Raw genomic sequence first — 16,813 nt, forward strand, 5'->3', positions numbered from 1 at the left:
TAGCACTTCCGTTTTGGATGCATTCAGCTTTAGTTTGTTAGTGTTCATCCAGTTGGCTATGTCTTTAACTCCTTCCATGCTCATGACGAGCTCAGCTCGTCATGAGGCACAGCGGAGCTGCACTCATGACGAGCTGAGCTCGTCATGAACAATGGTAAATCTGAGATCCCAGCACCGGGAGGGAAAACCCTTAGCAGCCATGGTGTTAAGGCAGCCCTTAATTTTACTGAAAGCAACCTCAGATACTTCAGCAAAGGGGAAAACCAATTGAGTATCATCGGCATATGAGATTGCCTTGACCCCCCATTTGGCGATCAAGGTAAAAAGTGGGGCTAAGTAAATATTAAAAAGTAACGGGCTGAGTGCAGACTTCTGGGGGACCCCACACCAGAGCCGTTTTGGTTTGGAGGAGAAAGTGCCCAATGCAACTTTCTGGGAGCGATCCGTTAAGTAGGATTGAAGCCAGTTCAGTGCTCTATCCTCCAGACCTGTGTCTCTTAACCTTAACAGCAATCTTCCATGGTCTACTGAATCAAAAGCGGCCGATAGATCCAGGAGCACCAGCATAGCTGACGCCCCTTCATCTAAAGACCATCTAATTGACTCAGCAACCTCGATAAGGGTTGTCTCGGTGCTGAAATCAGTCCTGAAACCCTATTGTGTTTCATGAAGGATACCGTTATTCTCTATGAAACTGTTCAATTGGCGTTGAATCAGTTTCTCGAGCATGTTTCCGGGGGCTGCTAGCAGGGAAATGGGGCGTAGGTTGGTCAAGTCGTCTGGGGCACCATTTGGCTTTTTTTTTTAGAGGGAGGAGGGTGGCATGTTTCCAGCAGTCAGGGAACGTACCAGTTTCAATGGATGTGTTCCAGATATGGAGGAGAGGTGTAGCAATAGCTGACGACATCACTTTCCAGAGTTTTGGTGGGCAAGGGTCGTCTCCCAAGGGAGTACAATATTATAATATTAAAGTGCTACAATTACCATAACCCGCCTAAAAAAAATGCAGGCTGGCTGTGCTCTGTCGCTCGGTTGCTAAATCCCACTGTCCCCATCATGCTCACACAAATTACTGTAGCTCTATTAAGAGAAGCGCAGGGATTCCTGTACCTATGTGGGGTTCAAGTCCTGATGGCCTTACCATGACTTTTTGTGATTTAGGCGCTGCAGTGATGTTTGGTGATTTATGTATTTTTTACTGTTTCCTTTAGCCAATCTGCTACATTTCATGCCCTGATGTTCTACTACAAGTAATTCTGACTTGCATTTTCGGGATAATGAGTATGATCTCAAGATTTGCATGGTATTCATGATCTATATTGTGTTGGTCTATGTTTTATGTTTTATGTACAATCTATATTTTTATATAATCCTGTATAGAGTCTCTTCTGTGGTGTATTTATTGCATCACTGGTGTGAGTGTGCTGCACAAGCGCTTTACATATTGCCTCTAGAGATAAGTCTGACTGCTGTTTGCGAAGCTATCTGGGGGTGAGCACAGGTTATCTTTGGTGTGTAACATACCTGCCCTGACTAGAGTAGGGGTGTAACATAGCCAACCAGAAACCTAATTTCTAACGCTTTCCCTATGACTAAGAGATCAGCACTTCTGCATGCTATCTCAGACTACCTTGCAGTCAGGTAGCGTGGAGGTAATGATCCATTGGACAATTTGTGGGCATATGGAGGGATTTCCTGTCTGACCCACAGTAGACAGATTTCATGGTATGAGACCAGAAGGCTGTTACAACAGTCAGACTCAGAGCAGAGTACATATTGAATGGGTAATTATGTGCCATACTTTCTCATGGACCACATGTATCAATGATTGTCTAACTATCCCTCCCTAGGGACTTCTCACCTGGAGGCGACGCTGCATGACTTCAGTCCCTGTGAGATTCTTCACCTTAGAAAGGCAAATGCAATACATTCGCCAGTAGGCATGGTATATCACAGCAACCGAAAACCTCTAACTACATCAGTATGGGTCCATTCCCACCTCTTCCCTTCACAATGCACCTCCTTATTTTTTGTTCTTTATAGGCAGTTAGGTTTCTGCCCCAATAATATACGCATACTGTATCTGATGACATACAACCTTGGCAAGATTACCCATAGTCATGAATTAATTTTTCAAACCCTTGGCATTTCTGGTTCTAGGAGTAGTATGTTGTAAGCCAACACAATACTGTTAATGTACACCTCTGAAGATTATACAATCCAGTTACTGTATGAAAGAAAAACAGCAAAACTGTGCAAAAGTTTTTGTAGTAATTTGCAGACATAGAAATGTGCCTGTTTTCTTTTATTTGTATGTATTGTTTCAAGGACCACTATATCTGTTTAAAATGATTAATAGCTCACTAGAGTGGATACGGCTGATAATAACCTGCATAAGTATTAACTATTCCTACTCATGAAGTGTAGCAAGATAAAGAATTACTAACTGTTTACCTTGGCATATCTTTTGTGTTCCTACAATGAATAAATGCCTTGTGGGCTCATTGTTGTTCTATAAGTTTCTATTTGATTATACTAATATCCATGACACATATAATGTCTCTTAGTTGATGTATTTAATATTTACTGAATGAACATGATGTTTTGTTAAAGGGAGAGGTGTGGTGCTGCGGCCAGGTGACTGACTCCAGAATCTGGGATTAGCCCAGCACCATGTGACTCTGGGCAATAGCTTGCTTAATCTTCCCGACTGCCCCCAGCGCCTAGAGACCCTAACGGGTGATGGCTTGCGCTTTACAAATGTGGATCATTGTTATTATTAAATATAAAAACAATTTAGATGTTGAAAGCAAAAAAAAAGGAAATTGGACATGAGATTTCCTGAATGCAAATGCGATCAAATACAAAATCAATTTGCAAATGAATGTTAACAATGAAAGTGGTTTAATTTGGTCTTGCTAAAAAGAAAGAAAAGATTGTACATAGATGCCTGCGTATTGTGTTGTTGATGGGCCTGCGGAAGATATCATGCTGTAACGCATTTGCCAAATGAGAGTATATTTTTAATCAGCCGTAAACATTGTTGTCATCAATGATGTCATTGCAGATGTTGCAGTGATGTGATCAATGGTGTCCTAGAACATGTCATGAGTGATTTAATAAGTTGAGTAATTAGCAGTTCATGGTGAGGGAGTGAGTTATTGTTACCTTAGGGCAGTTGACAGTAACTGGTGAATTTCCGTTGTTTTTTTAAAGGGTAAAATTAAATGTTATCACCTAACAATAGCATCACTTTAACCATTGTTCTTTTCAGTAACTTTCCATGTTTTTTCTTATTGTAAAGTAATACTTTAGTTACCATACTTGAATTCAACATCCCCGTGCACCGCACCTGGCTGTATGAGGCGGTGGGTTAGCTGCAGGGCCTGACCACTCCGAGTTCAGCTAAACCCTAAGGCACACATGGCCTTTTGGCATGCGCACCATGCAGTTGGTCTTGAAGTCCTGTCACAACATCAAAATAACAAAGTGACCCAATTGAGCACATGCAATAATAAAAACAACCATAAGAGGGCCGTATGCTCCAAGGGGTAGGGACATACATGTCTGATTCCACCCATTTTTAAAGCTCCCACCGAGTGGGAGAAGACATGCCTTCCCTGCACACGCTCCTTCGAAAAGGGAAACTGTGTCCTTGGATGGACTTCTTGAGACACAGTCATTGAACCTGCTCGTAGGGTTGGGGTCCACAGGGCTCTAACAGGCTTGAGGTGGAGTGCTGTGCACCCCCTTCCCTTTTAAAAAAAAGTTATCCCTGTGGTAAAGGGTCCCAAAGGCCTTAATGGGCTTGAAAAATGGGGCTCTGTGCCCCCTCATTTTTTCTTTAAAGTATTGCCCCATGGAATGGCGTCTCTGAGGCCTTTACTTGCAGCCATAACATGTGACCCACCCTGCCCTTTAATATGTGATTGGCTCAGGGAGTATGAGGTACAAGACTGGCTCGGGAAGGATAGTCCTACTCACGACTCCTACCTAAAATGAAAATAAAAATAATGGGGCATTTCTTAAACAAAATCCTAACTCTGTTTTTAAAGTTTGGCTCCTATCCAGGGAATAACTTCCAGTAGTTGTGTAATGACTGTTGTGACATTCTCTCTCATGGTGCGGCCAGCCAATCAGAGCTCCTGTGGGAGTGTACTCCAAAGGGAGCGAGGAGGCCCAAGGGAAAAAAGTCCCCTAGGCCAATCAGAACGCTCTTTTTTCGATTTGGAGTTGAGGGCTTTTTGTGAGACTTCCTCAGAACCAGGGTATGTACGGGGGGGTTTACCCAAACATAGTCACTGGGACCTGGGTTCAATAAGTACTGAGAGGAAGGGGTCCCAGTGTCTGTGTAAATGAATGTTGTACAATCAAAACAAATAATAAGCAACACTAATTAGGTCCACATTGTTTTAATCACAACGAGACTGAGTATATCAAATATACACGAGAGTAAATCAATAAGTACAATTGGTTGTACGGTGCCTCAGGGTGGGAAGGAAGGGAAGTAGTAAGTGATCAGGGGAGGATAAGGTAGTGAGGTAACGTAAGTGACAGTAAAATCAATGAATCAAGTGGATCAAGTGGACTGTATTCATGAGTCATATACAGTAAGGAAGACATATAGTTCATGACAATTGGTTCAGGAGATCATACTTCACATTTAACAGTAAATGAAATTAGTAATGGCGTGAAGTTGATGGACCAATGGGCGGTTGTCCTCAAAACCAATCATTCAGAGATACAAATATTTTTGTTTCTTTGTTTCTCAAAAACTAGTGACTGGATTTACACCAAAGCACGGTTTTATAGTACAAGATTTAGATTCCTGCCCAATGTTGGACAAACCTGTTCAGCCGTTTTTACAGTATCACTTCCTAAAATAGTCTATGGAAAATGCATGTGGAAATTCGGTTATGGGACACCCGTTTTTCACTGATCCCGTTTGACGAATCACCTTGAAACTTTCCAGGAAGGATCAAAGAAGGGTGGAAATGTGTTTTTAAATTTTTTTATGAAGATTCACCAAATGGAGCCAAAGTTATAAGCAAACAAAAAATGCCCTTCCGATGAAAATGCAGACATAACTGTAACTACCAAATTGCACGCTGTTCATCAGACATATCTTGCATCTTTATTAAGATGTCCCACATATCTGTATGGATAGAAATAGTGCACACTTATGCATCATCGTTGGTTGAATTAGAGTTTCCAATGCAAATTAGAATTTAAACTTACCGTAATTTTTTTCCCATGATAAGAGGTTCTTATTTTTACTTGCTGCTTTGATGATCCAACATTCCTTATTGAAAGGTGGGGTCTAGTCTCCTGTCGCTGTCCATTACACATGTCAAAATAAACAATTTCATTTCCCTCTTTCGCAGCTACACCACAATTGCAAGATACTGCATGATGGCGGCTTCCACAGTTCCGCTGACGAACATGCACTTCCAATTCGCGGACTACACTCTTATAAAATACAAACGTTCCAGTTTTTTGGTTTTCATAAAACCTATAATAAAGCAAACAAAATACAAAGTCTTCCTTAGCAAAATCTAAGAACATGACATCAAAATACAATCACTCATTTAAACTTTGTCTAGCAGTAGCAAGATTGTTGTATTAGTCAGATGGACCAACACAGCAATTTATTACATGGTAATTACTTAGGGGCATATTTCTGATCCCCTTGCGCCTCCGTAGCGTCAGTTGTTCTGATGCTCGATGTGGAAAACCTTGAAATCATATCTATGAGGCCATGCAAAACCACTTTGCGTTGGTTTGGTTGGCCTCATAGGCCTCATAGATATGGAGTAAGGCAAGGCAGTGCAAATTGCTGCATTGCCTTACTCTTTGCTAGGGAGGAGTTCCATGGGCACTGCGGTAGGCTTTCCCACACAAGACACATGGATTTTAATGCTTCCCCAGATTTATAAGACCATGTAAACGTGGAGATGTGCCAAAACCTTACACCTCCTAAGGTGAGGTGTAAAAAGGATCAATAATGTTATCTCTCTTTGTTTATTCCTCAATGCAAAATGTAGCACACATAGAAAGTGGAGCACGCCTCAATGGATTGTTTCTGTTCACTTAAACACACTCAATTTTAAATTGATTGTTTCTTCCTGCACTTAAACAATCCTGCCTACAACACAGACATCCCTGCACCATGGTGCAAGGGTGCCTACTTTGGCACTAGACACTAGGCACAGGAAGAAAAGATCCGACCCATTGGATCAATATGGTGCATTCCTGCCTTTTCATTTTGACAAAGAGCAGCAAGATAACTTGCCATGGTGCCTAAGCCAAATCCCTGTAAATCAGGCCCTTATACAGCAAGAATACTGACAAGTAAGGAAGGTATGCACAAACATGCACTGCTCGGAACAAGATAATAAAGAAACGATCCTGTATAGAAATTAAACTGCTGGTAATTAATGCCAAAAGTAGTCAACCCGCAACCTTAGTTGGAACATAATTTACATTTTCACATGCAAAACGGAATTATGGATCAGTCACGACTAACATCTTTATTTGAGATGATATGAAACAAAGTTTCGAATAACGGAGCTATTCCAAGAAAATATTAAAACAGCCATTTGTAAGAGTTGACTTGCATCTCAGGGAGAAGATTTTCAATGGCATTCAAATGAGGAATATGACTTAATCAAGCACTGGCACGACCAAAAACATTCTGTGCATTTCAACATTCAGTACATAATCTGGCTCAGTTAGAAAGACATTTTACAGATATTGGAATATCCTCAGAAATATAGGAAACCATTTGCACAGTAATATATGGACAACCACTCATGTACGTTCCGAAAAAGTCCATCACTGAAATAAAAGTTGGTCCATAGTAATTTCCACAGTGAGAAAACGACATTGTGCCTCGTGTCCCATCCAGGCTTTTTACACATGTGGCTCCATTGTAGAGCTATCATCAAATACAGCACAAACAATATTTTGGGTCGTGTACTGGGTTCCAAAATCAGCAGAAGAATTATATGCAAAACAGAATTTGCAATTCAATGTATGTGTAAAAAGATAGATATATATATATATATATATATATATATATATATATATATATATATATATATATATATATATATATATATATATATATGCAGTATCATCTTTCCTGTAAAAAAAAGAGAATACTAACACACATTAGAGCAATTATTATCAAAGACTCTAACTACAGTATGGCCAACCATTTTATGGACAAGCACAATAGAATCATGGGTTCCCCTTGTATAAATGATGTAAATTGACTGTCTCAGTTAATTATGAATTATGAACTTTTTGTACATCTCTAACTTTGATTCAGAGGGCTCCTTTCATACCTTAGAGCTTTCTTTATACTAGATAGTAAGATATATGGATTTTTTTCCCTTCCATTGTTTTTTTTTTACTTGCTGTGTGGATTTTTTATTCACTTGTAGGTAAGCTTTTTGGAAGAATTATTAGTGAATCACACAAGCTGTTGTTATTCTGAAGACTGAGCCAAGAAAAGTTTCCTGTATATTTTGCATCTATGACAACTATCGTTACAGAGGCCATATGCAATATAATATGTAAATATAGATTTTGTGGTTTTACAATGAGCTACTTATAGCTCTAATGTTGCCAAACAGGAACTTGACTATAATAACAGTTGTTGCTAAATTAAAGTCCATTTCCATATTGCTTAGGGATTTCATCGATCACACTAGTTTAAACACTTATATTGATGCCATTGTAAACATTTGACCGAAAAGTATGATAAACAATTTTGATGTAAGGATGAGAAATGACTGATTACACTCCTGTTCTAATTGTTATGATTTATTGTCGAAAATGATTTTGTGACTGCCCCACTTTGGGGCATATTCACAAGGAGGTATCGCTGAATTAACAGCACTTTATCACAGTCAAGGTTGTGATAATTTACCCCACCATTCACAAGCAGGTGCTAACAGCCTTCAGCACCAGTTTTCCCACGATAGCAGCTGCAAAAATCATTGCCACAGAGGACCACCACAACTATCGCTAATGAGATGCAGAGTAGGCGTTCCCGTGCCAAAAGCCGCGACAACACTACACCTCAACATTCAGAACGACAAGCCAGATCGGCGAAAAGAACACAAAACACTCGGTAAGGTGCATTAGCAGCCGGATATTTACACCTGCCCTGACCCGGTGTAAAGTCAGAAGGCAGCCTGCACCACAATAGGGAGCACATCCCAGAACCACGTCTGAAGACAAACAGAAGCCACGGAGCTACTGATCATGCAGCTCGAACACCCAAGAGGGCCACAACACCCACTCTGCACCCCCCAGACCACCACAGAGGCAGTGCAGACAGACAGCCGCCCCCCAGGAAATGCACCTGCCTCACAGACACAACTTCTGACAATGTCACTGTCCACTACAGGCTGAAAGGGACAACCATCCTATGAATCCTGGCCATCATCGCCCAACAGGCCAACGGTACCAACACACCAGACAACAAACACCCCACCCCACACCAAGCTGCTGGCCGTGCTGCACCTGTTGGACACTGGCACACCCCAACCAACAACCGCCAGAGTCGGCAGAGTCTCACAGACATCCACATCCAAGTGCCCCACACCTGTCATGGACATCACCATCACCCTGGCACCCTAGGCCCGTATGGCCAATACAATGCCCATGAACCGGTGGAGACCAAGCAAGGACCATACGCCATAGCCGGACGCACGCATGTGTTAGGGGCAATCCACCGCAACAAGTTCACAACCAACATGCACAACAACATGCCCACCTACCAGACACGATTGAACAACTTACAATGTTAACCTGGTAAAGCTGTGAACATGACCAATCAACGTCATGGCAACTCAGTCACAAAATAGACAAATGTGGGGAGAGGAAGCAAGTAGGTATGTGTGAAGGATGCAGTAGAACCATGATTGGGAAAGTACACAATGTCAAGAGTGGTGGCGAAGTGCTGGACAGACCCCAGTATGCAGAACACACACATATCCACGGTGACATACACCTCTGGTGTATGGCGTGTAGTGGACAGTGGACGCAACCTTGCGGAAATGTTGCCTGTTACACCCCCCGTAAGCATGAGCAGAGTGTGATGGGCCGGCTTATGCCAGGCCAGCGTAGGGGTGTGAATAAAAAACATGTAGTCCTGGGCGTGGTCCTCTTCCGGAAAGCACAATGTCTCTGCCAGGACGGTGGTGCCTCCCTCCCTGCCATGAGGCCGACACCGTCCTCGTTAGCAGAGTAGCCTGAGATCCTGTGCGACTGCCATACCCCAGCCTGCTGGAGCACGAACCTGTTAGGGCCAACCCTGCGCAACCAGGCCACACTGATATGCAGCAGACACAGGCGTGTGTCAAGGAGGGCCCACCACGTGCCAGTGTAACCTCCAAGCCAGAAGCTCACGACCCGGACAGCCTTTCAGACCACCGCTGTTCCCCAACGTTGACCCACATTACTCCTTTCTTGTTAACATATTCTACCGGCGTCCTCTTGTGGCTCAGTGGGTCCCATATGTGAAACCTTGTCCTGGCTAATGAATGGCAGTGCACCTAAATCCGGGACAGCGGCCCCAGCCCCAGACTCCCTTCCATCCATGAGGCATAGATCCATATGCGCACCTTGCACCATGTTCTGCCACAAACCCTGTTCAACGCCATCCGGCGACACGTGCAGCCAGAAACCCTGTTCAACAGCATCCGGCGCCACTTGGATGAGGGACCAGGGCTACCCTGTGGACCAGTAGGTCTCACATCTAGCACCTAGTCGCGATTCACGAATAGCAGAGTCCACACCAGTAGTCGCACAGAGAGTAAGAGGAAGATGCAGCCCAGTCCGGACGAAAGCCGGGTCACAGTCACGGAGGTGACCGAATACATGGTGCACCTGAACCTGAACTACGCAGGCTGGTGGGGCCACCAAACTATGCCGGCGACACTCTGTGAATGGCCAATGCCGACCACTACCTCCGGCCTACACCGCGGTCCAGTAGGTCACAGAGTCATAATTCAGCAATGGCGGAGTTCACATCAGTGTACCGGCATCAACGCAAACTGCATTCCCACTCGCCCCCGTGCCACTAAGTCTGTTCCCCGACTTTCATGGACACTCTCTGGTCGAACTGTGGTGGGTTCTGAGCGTATGACCTAGGGGGCAGTTTTCATCGCCATGTAGCTGATAAGGAATTGGTGGTGGCAACGGGGCTGTCGCATTCCACTTACCCATTTGCTGCTTCTGGATCAAATCAAACCTTTTGGTGTCTTGCACCGGAGGACACCTTCCCCTCTCCCCTGAAACACTCCAAAACATACACCTCAGACAGTGATAGTGACCCGCTCAGGTCGCATGGCCCATCTGACTGCATCGCAAGTCACCGTCCCGTGGCTGGGTGCCTGTGCCGGCTGCAGTCCATCCGAGGCCACTATTTGGTGCTGGTCCTGTCGGGACTCCTTCTCTGGAGACATTGGCTGACCCCGGAGGCGTAGGCCTTGGGGTTATCAATGCCATTACCCTGTGGTCTTGCGCTGTACGCAGCCTCTGGGCCAAAATGCATCCTACCAGTGCTCACACACCAAAGCAAGTCCAGACCGGCCTGGATGACGCATCACCGCAAGATGCACGTGCCACTACTTCAAGGACCACCTCCAACTGCCATGCATCCTAGTTGAAGCAGTTTGCTCAGGCCTGTCGTGGTTGTCAACATCAGCCTGATACCCTGCTCAGCACTCTAGGTGTCAGTGACTCAGTGCACCGAAGGCCATTGTCTGTTGCTGATTGTGTTTTGTGCTATGGAACAGTTGCTCAGGTATTTCCTCCCAAACAGTTTGGGGGCCCTGAGACATTGATGAGACAGATAATGCAGGTCTAACACACCCCACTGCATCTCATCAGTAATATATCGAAGGAACACAATCCAAGACTTTTTCTTCACAAGAGTGCTCTCATCTCCAGTGTCCAAAGCCCAGTGCACTGCAACTCACAGACACTCCTGTTTGCATGTTGGCTGTCCTCTGGACTTTCTCCGGCTCACTACATGTTGCTCAGCAGTTAACTCTGTATTGCATGTGTTTTCTGTTTCCGTTGCACTGGTGTCCAATGTTCAAGTGGTTGCCAGCACCAGACATTCCGTGCGGAATGGCTTACACTCAACCCACTCAAATCCAGCACAGGTGTCACTGTACATGTGGCCCTGCCAATAAAGGGACCGGGCGCATGTGCCCATAGCCATTATATGTATGTGTGTCTCTGTGGTCTTCTAGTATGCATGTGGACCCTGGGCCTAGGACATTACATTGTGCTTTGTACATCGGATGCAGACATGTCACTGCAGGCAGTGTGCTTGAGCTTTGACATGTAGCTTTGTCGTCACCCACACAATTTGTAAGGGGAGTGGCCAGGGCCTTTGTACACCCAGCCTAAATGGGTGTGTGACTGTTATTTGCACAGCCCTGGGCATGGTGCTGTGCTGTGTTGAGCCAATTGGGTCCTCTGTTCTGCAGTTTTGGCTATGCACAGTGTTCCACGTTGTCGTCAATGTGGGTGTGCTGTTCATGCTATGTGTGTGTGCTGCAGTGTGCCAAGGGGATCTGGGACATGATCCTGGGTGTTTGTGGGTGTGCGTTGTTGCTACGCATCGCCGTGCATGTATACCATTTTGTCCATCTCTCAGTCAACCCAGTCCCTGTTCGTGGCACTCCCTGTTGATGTTATGTCAGGTCCACTCGAACTGTGTCCGTACTCCCTACTCCTAGCACCATCTCCACACTGATGTTTGTGGTCTGGGTTTCCTCCAACTTTTCCGGGGGCGCTGGACTGCCTCCACCTGTTGCCGTTGCTGCCTTCTTGTTGGTAGCAGGTTGGTGCCTGGTTTAGGCAGTAATTCCATGCCGTCGCCAATTGGCCTCCAGGATTGGCCTCCTCGGGACTCCGACTGCAATCCAGGTGGTCTGCTAGTGGGTCAGTTGCTAGTAGTATTCTGTCACCTCTGTGACGCTGGTCTTGTTTTCCTGCGGTAGGCACCCCATCTTCCTCTCCGTCTTCTTCTTGACCTTCCCCGACCACGCTGTTTCTTGCTGGTATTCTGTGGGGGTTGTGGGGTTGGAGTTGGCCTCTGCGCTGGGTCAGGGTGCATCCATGTTGCTACGTGCTTTTGCTTGTTTCTGGTGTTTTTTCTTTGGTTTTTATGGTGCACTGTCCCGCCAGACGCGTGGGATTTGCAGGCCTGTGGCAGCTTTTCGCTGCTTTTTGTACCACAATTGGCCCCATCACATGTTTTTTTTGCGTTTGCATATCGCATTTTAGCGGCTTGGCATTGATCCATTTGCCGCCTTATCTGGTGTCTATCGCATGCTACTGCCTTTTTGTGAATTCCACGTTGACACGGGTTATTTTCCCGCGATTGGCTGCAATGTTGAAAGTTGCAGTACGCTACACTTGCAGTAGTTATCACACCTTCTTGTGAATATACCCCTCTGTTGCACATTTTGTAGGTTATTTTTGCATACTCTCAAGTCCGCTCTTACTTTGTTTGTTGTTTTAAATAATCTAATCTTCTACAGTGATCATGTGCCAAAGAACCTTTTGAAATGTGTTGCATATATGAAAATAATATTAATTACCTTTTGATGGCGTTTCGTTAAAAAATAAAACCAATTGAATTGCGTCTGTAAAATCGAAACCGCACCATAGAATTAATTAGTTAATTAATTAATTAACCTATTTCAAAATCTTCACTTGGCATTTCCACTATTTGTGTTCTTATTTCACTTACGCCATTTCAATAACATAACATACGTTCACTATATTCTTCGGATTTCCCTCACAGAATATTTTTATATATTCAAATTAGCAATAGTACTTATTTATCTGCAATATCTGACTGGACCATTAAATAATATTTATTTAATGCAAGTTTGTAATTTCTTGTCCAAATCCTTTCATGAGAGATGCGTACAGTCCATCGCTATACATTCCATAATCGCAGTATACATTTTATATTTTACCTAAACATATTGCAGTTATTGAACCAATGTTAAGTATCTGTGATTTTATTTTAGTGCTAAACTTTTCATGCATAAGGTATTCTCAATGAGTTTGAGATCATTTGGAGGGGTAATGTGTTTGACTTAGCAGATTCTATCACATTCTAGCACAGCATATTTTGCATATCTGTTGCCTTTTTTAATTTAGGCTCTTAATTTCATGTGCAGTTCTTGGAAAGTCACTGTTCGTGTTTATTTATTCCACAATACGAAATCTCTACAGACAGGAACGACTGAGATCTTGGCTAGTAAAACCATCTTAATTTGCAGTAATGACTAACCTTCAGCCAATATTTGTAACTGGATCATTTAGCTAAACTGTAACAATTCTTTATAAAGGCCACAGTTATCAAAATATCATTATTTTTCCATGTAAGCTTGCCACTAAATTCATGAACTACACAGTGAATGGTGGAACATAATCAAAGTTCTTGTTATTTAGATGGCAGAAAGTAGTATTTTGCAAACAAGGCTATGACTGCCGCAGAGGCACTCAGATAGTGGCCAACCTTTAATGCATGTTATAATATTTGAATAAATCCCCAAATACCAATAAAATGTATGCATATTCTCGACAGCCATCCGGGAGGGAACACCATTACCAAGGTCATTAGTTTTCAACTTAAGACTGAGAATTTCTGGCTTTGGTATTGATTGTTTAAATACCATTACTAATAAGGCTCCATGGCAGCTATCAGATACTATTACAGTTACTAATTTCCACCACTTTCAAAGTAATAGCCCGGGAATTAGCATTGATCTTCAGTGCAGTACTACACCTCCTCTGTTTTAGAAAATTTTATTGAATTTGCTATTTATCGCTGACTCTCCAAGACATATTTCTCATCACTACCAGCATAATTTACTTGTTGAGCAGTTACAAAACCGACTTCCGGGGAATACTTGGCATTTAAATGCAATTTTAAGTAATTGGGGAGTAAGGCGACAACACTTCATGATTGTTAGAATATTTAGTCACCAACTTTCAGAATTTGCTTATATTATTGATTTTAGGGCATGCACTTTTTTTTCCTATAGATGAATACAAGTGGTTAATGTCTTCTTTTTCTAAAAATATTTTTGTTCTAAGGCCAGACTAGTAATTGCTTGTGCTTTCTCTGGATTTTACATTGTGCCATACTTTACTTTATTCTCACTTCCTGATATCAACTGCTTTAATATCCTTTGACCTATTTATTTTTGTTGGATAAGAATTATAGTTTGAATTGAAAAACGTAAAAGTTTATACTCACTTTGTAACATTCCCGGCTCAGTTGCTCATGACACATAATAGGGGCACATGCATCAACCTATTTAGGAAGTGCAAACGGTGCGAATCGGTAAATTCGGCCGTTTGCACTTCCTAAATATGTGTTTGGGATGCATCAAGCATTTTTGAGTAATTCGGTATTTTTACCGAATTCCAAAAATGCGATTGCTTTTAAGGAATTGCAAATTTGCAATTCCTTAAAAGCAATGCATCATTAAAAAAAAAATTGCGATTATTCAAATTGGAAGTGCAAATTACCACGAGGTTCAACCTCGTGGTAATTTGCGAAATTGTTTAAAAATGCTTGAAAATGCATTTTTTAAACTGTCCAGTTACAGACACACATGTCCTTAGGACATGTGTGTGTGAAACATGCACTTTCAATTGCATTTCAGGGGTGCAGGGGGGGTCCTTTGGACCCCCCGCTGCACCCATGAAATTTTCTAAGTGCCACTCGCAATTTGCTACTGCCTTCCAATTGACTACATTGATTCCTATGGGCCTCTAGGCCCATAGGAATCAATGTAATGCCATTCCTTAATTGCACTTCGCAATTAAGGAATCGCAATTTCCGAAAATTAAGAAATCCTAAAAACTTTTAGGATTTCTTGATGCATAGCATTTTGCATTTCCTAAATAGCGATTCCTTAATTTTCGCTATTTAAGAAATGCAAAATCCTAGATTGATGCATGTGGGGGACAGATCTTTGATCATATCGTTAAGTTTCGCATCAATTAATTTTTGGAGCTGATGTGGCTTTAACTTATGGTTCAGGGCGTCATATCCACCTTTTCAGATATTCGTTTTTGACAGGTTTGATTATTTAATATCACTATATCCCAGCAGTTGAAGTGCATTAAAAAAAGTAAGGGAACTGTGATGCTGTACACAATGGGGCGGGTGAGTAAGCATTGGAAGGGATCAAAGGGGTGACTAAAAAAAACAAAATTCTGTAACTTTTTTTTTCACCTTCAGGTATGTACATATAAAATAACACACAGTTTAAATGTAAACTAAATGCAGGTTAAGTGTATCAGTAGCAAATGCACTATGGTAGTTTATGAAACCTCTATTACAACATTGGAATGTTGGGAGTCCAGCTGCTCCTCCCCCCAACCTCCCCATATCCTGGTAGGTCGCTCACTCTCCACGCAGCTACGACTGTGTGCTCCTGCTGCCGCTGCCACTGCCACTGGTAAGTGTCCTCCGTCCTTTTTGCTTCTGTGCCACTGTCTCCCCCTCTTGTGCCTCGTTTTCTGCTCTGTGCCAGTCATTTCCCCCCCTTGTGCCCCATTTTGCCTTCTGTACCACTGTTTCCCCCTCTTGCGCCTTGTTTTCTGCTCTGTGCCACTTGTTTTCCCCCCTTGTGCCCCATTTTGCCTTCTGTACCACTGTTTCCCCTTCTTTGTGCCTCGTTTTATGCTCTGTGCCACTTGTTTCCCCTCCATTGCCCTATTTTGCTTTCTGTACCACTGTTTCCCCGCAGCTTTGCCCCCTGCTGTGCCGCCCCCTGTCCACCCACTTCTCCCGCCTCCCAGCTTCTCCTCCCTCCCACCTCCCCATATGTGACGGACGCTGCTCAGCCGTGCAGCGGACGCACGCAGCAGGCGTGCCGCCGGCACGCCGAAAGCGCACCTAAGGCAAGCACATCTGCGCCTGTCCACGCCTGGACCGCGCCTAGTGCCTGAACCCCCGGACCCTGCGAAAACCACAACACCAGACTCCACTACGACGCCAGCACCCTCCATGCACTCAACGCGGGCCAAAACCAGACCTGCTTCCAGGCCGCCCCGAAACGGACCAACGGACTTTTCTCCTGCCGCACCTGCAGTTTCACCTGCGACAGAGCCACCAAACCTCCAAGGACTGGACCCAACCACCTCCGCTGCATACTCCTCAACACCCTCTCTGCACGCAAACACACCGTCAAGCTCTGGGATCTGCTCAACACCTCCGCCCCAGACCTGGCCTTCCTGTCTGAGACCTGGTGGAACGACTCCTCGGTGCCCGACATCGCCATAGCCATCCCGGGCGGCTACAAGATCACCCGCAGGGATCGCGCCAACGAAATCAGAGGAGGAATAGCCATCGTCCACAAGTCCACCCTCAAGGTCGCCACCCACGCAGACGACACCCTGAACACCGCCGAGCACCTCCACTTCCGGATCCACACCGACCCCAACACCACCCTCTGAGGAACACTCATCTACAGACCCCCCGGACCCCGGGCTCAGTTCAGGGACTCCATCGCCGACCTCGCCAGCACCCACGCACTCGCCTCCACGTACTACATCCTCCTCAGGGACGTGAACTTCCACTTTGAGAACAACAACGACGCCAACTCCGCCACCCTGATCGACAACCTCACCAACCTTGGCCTCAGACAACTCGTCACCGCACCCACCCAAGCCGCCGGCCACACGCTGGACCCCGTCTTTTCCACAGGCACCCACGTCGCCCTTGACCACACCACCAAACTCCACT

General features: G+C 44.3%; 1 protein-coding gene across 1 annotated transcript in view; it reads right to left on the reverse strand.

The window, feature by feature from the left end:
- Positions 1-16,813, reverse strand: part of LOC147732932 (von Willebrand factor D and EGF domain-containing protein-like) — a 1,979,930-nt gene that overhangs the window by 1,328,657 nt on the left and 634,460 nt on the right. Inside the window, exon 10 of the mRNA XM_086955141.1 lies at positions 5,239-5,512. Within this exon, the coding sequence (XP_086811267.1) occupies positions 5,239-5,512 (274 nt within the window). The remainder of the gene's footprint in view (positions 1-5,238; positions 5,513-16,813) is intronic.

The sequence above is a fragment of the Lissotriton vulgaris genome, chromosome 2_1 (assembly GCF_964263255.1).
Source record: "Lissotriton vulgaris chromosome 2_1, aLisVul1.2, whole genome shotgun sequence".
NCBI lineage: Eukaryota > Metazoa > Chordata > Amphibia > Caudata > Salamandridae > Lissotriton > Lissotriton vulgaris.